Source organism: Bos mutus, chromosome 2 (genome assembly GCF_027580195.1).
Source record: "Bos mutus isolate GX-2022 chromosome 2, NWIPB_WYAK_1.1, whole genome shotgun sequence".
In the NCBI taxonomy this organism is placed as follows: Eukaryota; Metazoa; Chordata; class Mammalia; order Artiodactyla; family Bovidae; genus Bos; species Bos mutus.
The window spans coordinates 6,800,302-6,804,353 of NC_091618.1; the positions used below are offsets into that span (position 1 = coordinate 6,800,302).

Below are 4,052 nucleotides of genomic sequence, written 5' to 3' on the forward strand. Positions count from 1 at the left end.
TTGAAGCAAAAGTTCCTCACACGGGGACTGAGGGCTCTCCCCCGGGCATTGGAAGTTTGCTTGGCCATGCATGCATCCTCAGTCGCTCAGTCGTGTCCATCTCTTTGTGACCTCGTGGACTGTAGCTGGCCAGACTCCTCTGTTCATGGAATTCCCCAAGCAAGAATATTGGAGCGGGTTGTCATTTCTTTCTTGAGGGAATCTTCCTGACACAGGGATTGAATCTGTGTCTCCTGTATTGGCAGGCAGATTCTTTACCACTGAGCCATCTGGGAAGCCCTATTGCTTTGGCAAAATTGTGTGTGAGTGTGGATTTTCTAAAGAGTATTCATACCTTCCACCAGATCATTGGAGGAGACAGGAAACAGGTTAAGTACACTGGTTTATCAGGAGGGTGGTTCACAAAGACAAAGTTTGCCTCCCCATCACATTCCCCTGTTCACCCTTGCAAATTCACCAGGGTTAAGGCATGAAAGGTGGGTGATGACGTGACCTGTTTGTTATGAAATACTGAAGTAACTAATGCCAGGTGCCAACACATGAATGAGATCATATCATAAACAGGAATCTAGTAGGACCAGGCGCCTGGTGGAACCTACCTGGGGAACTGCCAGATCGAGGTGGAGGGGAAGCAAAGGAAGATGGCATGGTGTAGGAGTCTTGCCCTCTGCCTGACTCTCAAGCCTGGCCCCATGGAATAGCCAGTCTCAGATCCTGCTCCTTTCCACGACAGTCATGGTCACTGTTGTTCAGTCATCAAGTTGTATCCGACTGTTTGTGACCCCATGGACTGTAACACACCAGGCTTCCCTGTCCATGGTCACTGTAGTTAAGTTTAAAATCCCATTTCTGCCTCTCAAGGGACTGTGTGAACCTGACTCCAACTCATTATCCACTGAGCCTCAATTTCTCCATTTCTGAAATAGGGCTAAAGGTACTTATAGAGGAGACTCCCATTGGAGATGTTATTGGAAGGATATACCAGAAATGAGGGCTATGGTACCCTCTTCCTCAAGGCTCAGTCTTCAACTAACTGGTGGTAGAATAATTCGTTCCCCTATTTCCCAACCAGCACCAAAATCCTTCTGATCAGAGTGGTTGATCAGATTTGAGGGAAGAGACTCCTATCCTATTTTCCCCAACTCTGGAAGCCCAAGAGGAAATAAACCAGAGAACGTGAGGCAGGAAATAAACCAAGCCCAATGATCCATTTATTCATCTCTGAAATGGGTCTATCAGCACCATCCCTGCCTAACAGGTGAGGGTCCTGTTTCACATCCCCTGCTAGAGAAACATCATGAATGGCATTAAAGAGGACAGCCATCTGCTAGTTAGCAACATGGCTCTCAAACTACCTAAGAACTGGGACTCAGGAGAGCAGATTTCTATCCTAGGCCCCAACTTGCTGGATGAGCTTGTTCCAGTCACTTTCTCTCTCCAGTCTTCCCTCACTTGTAAAGTGAGACAGGACAAGGCTCTTCTCTGCACCCAGTGCGTGTGGGGCTCCACCATGAGCCCTTTCTACTTCCCCCTCTTCCCCAGTCTTAGCTGGGCATTCGCCCATCTCCCTTTTAAGGGAATAAGCAAGTTTACTTTTCCTAAGCTCCAAGAAAGACATGAATTTATTCTCCCTAAATCCAGCTTTGTGAGAAACAATGTTAGCACTTAAGGAATCAAATTATAAACACAAGTGTTTAAAAACCGTTTATTATGCAAAATGTTAACTTTTATAAAAAGTTTAATATACATCGCATGGTTACAGAAAGTCACCTTCCTGCAAAAAAGGTACAAAAGCTAAATACTCTATTATAGAGTTCATAATCAGGGCAACAGAGTCTTTCTCCAAGGAGACCAGAAGACCAGCTCTACCGCTGCCTTGGCCAAGGCAGAATTTGGAGAACAGCCAGCCCCACCCCCCAACCCCGTACACCTCCACACACTGAAAGACAGTCTTTAAAACTTGGGAGTGGGGTGAGGGCAGGGGGAGGTTGCCCAGCTGGTGCCCAGAGCTAGCGCCGGCTCTTTAGGCCACCCAAGTTCACAGTCCTTCGCTCCCGGGCGCAGGTCCAGCCTCGAGGCAGGGGTTTGGGGAAGTCAAGTGGGCAGGGCAAGGTTGAGGCCCATCCATGCCCTCGGGCTTCCGGCCGTAGAGGGTCCCGGGGTCCCGGACGGGCGCCAGCACCTGCGTTCTGGGCGGGGCAGGAAAGAAGACCAGGGAGCCGTCAGTTTCCGCCGAGCGCGCCCAAGCGGGGGCCGTCCGCAGACTGGCCGGCGCCAGGGAGGAAACTTGGTCTCTACCTCCAGCTGATAACTCGCGCCCCACACTGCCCCCACCCAGTTGGCGCCGAAAGACCACAGGCGGAGCTTGCACCACCCCTGCCTATTGGAAGTGACACTAGTTGGGAGGGGGGCTGAGAAAAACGCGGCTCCTTTTACGACTCCAAGCCACAGACAGACTGGTTATTTTATCTAGTCGGACCTGCGTCTATAGTTTCGCACCTTTGGCCAATGGGGAAGACGGGAACAACGTGCACTTAAGGTTGAAACGAACTCTGGATCAGAATTGGTTCCGTCATTCATTTGCTGTGACCACGGGCAAGTCACTTGCGCCTCTCTGGCCTGAATTTCCCTAAACCGAGGGGGCCGCGGTAATCCTTTAAAAGGCCTACCAACTCCAAGATCGCCGTTTAAGCACCAGCTGTCCCCCTTCCCCGCCCCCGAGAGAAGGCTTGGATACTCACCTGGAGGCGCCAGGACGGGCCAGGTCAGTGGCAGAAGCTCCTTTGGTCGTTGGAGATCACAAGTTCCGGAGCGAGCTCAGCTGTCTGAGAGAAGGAAAAGGGGGGAAGGGTTTACGCACGGAGTTTGGAAGGTCCAGGGGTCCCGTAGCATCCCAGCCCTGGAGCTCAGCCCCGCCCCAGCTCCCGAGCACGCCCGCGCGCACCTGGATGGGAAGATGCGGGCCGTCTGGGGGCCCAGGGGCCGGCTCGGCCAGGACCACCTGCAGGTCGAGGATGTAGTCGATGACGCGCTGCAGGATTTCCACCTGGCTAAGCTGAGTGCCTCGCGGGACTCCGGGTACCAGTTCCCTCAGTCGCGAGTAGCAGTGGTTCATGTCGTCAAGCAGGCTCAGCGGCTCCTCGGCGGCCGGGCTCTTGCCACGGCCCCGCGCGATGGCCAGGCTGCGTTCCGACAGGCAGCATACCGCCTCGTAGCAGCCGCGAACCGGGCTGAGCGCCTTCATACTGAGCAATGAGGTTGGGAAGTGCTGGAAGGAAGGAGATAGACAGAGACCCTCTAGAGCAGCCTGCAACGCGCTCACGCGCTCCGAAGTCTGCACTTATAGAGTCGGCCTGGAGGGCACGCCCCTTTATGCAAAACAGACCGCTGTGGCCCCGCCTCCGTCGACCCTGGGCGTTCACAACCCGGGTAAATTGCAAACAGGCTTCCTCTGGCCGGTCTGACGCCGAATACCGCGGAGCCGCGGATTCAAAGAATGAGGAAGCGCTGATACTGGGGAGAGGCGGGCCTCCTTGCCAGCAAGGATTTTAAAAAATCACTTAAAACCATTAACTTTTAAGAATTTGCCTTTTCCTGGCAGCGCCCCATATCTTCGAGCTCCCCTGCCCGCTTGCCAGTCCACCTACAGCCCAATACTGGTTCGAACCCATAGTCCTCCGAGGTCATAAATCCCTGAACAGCAAAGCTTTTTTTTTTTTAAGCAAAAGATTTTTCAAGGGAAACTTGTAAGGAATTAGTGCCGCCTTGTTCCCCAATTTGCTGTTCGTCTGACCTCCAGACTCACTGGCGTCAGGAATTATCTTGTGACCAGAGGGGGAAAAAATTAATTGCGGTGAAGCTGAGGTTACAATGAAGAAAACAGATTTGGGCTAGGCGCTGAGATTGCAGAAGGAGGAGGGGAAGGGGGTTTGAGCAAAGAACACTGTTTGAGCAACAAGGAGAAAGAAAAAAAAAAAAGCTTGAATTGTGGTTTTTGCTTGGGGAAGGAAAAAAGCTCCCACCCTCTGGCCCCATGCATTCCATAAGGAGCC

At 52.5% G+C, this 4,052-nt stretch overlaps 1 protein-coding gene across 1 annotated transcript; it reads right to left on the reverse strand.

Moving 5' to 3' along the window:
• Nucleotides 1-1,691: 1,691 nt before the first annotated feature.
• Nucleotides 1,692-3,326, reverse strand: ID3 (inhibitor of DNA binding 3). The gene is made up of 3 exons (XM_014481274.2): nt 2,945-3,326; nt 2,742-2,825; nt 1,692-2,189 (listed from the first exon to the last, which is right to left on the reverse strand). The coding sequence occupies exons 1-2, from the start codon at nt 3,242-3,244 to the stop codon at nt 2,766-2,768; spliced, it is 360 nt and encodes a 119-aa protein (XP_014336760.2). The 5' UTR covers nt 3,245-3,326; the 3' UTR covers nt 1,692-2,189; nt 2,742-2,765.
• Between the last annotated feature and the right edge of the window lie 726 nt (nt 3,327-4,052).

What these genes read in the sequence shown, in the direction of transcription:
- ID3 (XM_014481274.2), bottom strand. Translation starts at nt 3,244, where the DNA reads ATGAAGGCGCTCAGCCCGGTTCGCGGCTGCTACGAGGCGGTATGCTGC. An exon ending in GCCCGCATCTTCCCATCCAG is followed by an intron (nt 2,826 to 2,944) that starts GTGCGCGCGGGC and finishes TCCTTCTCTCAG; the next exon opens with ACAGCTGAGCTCGCTCCGGA.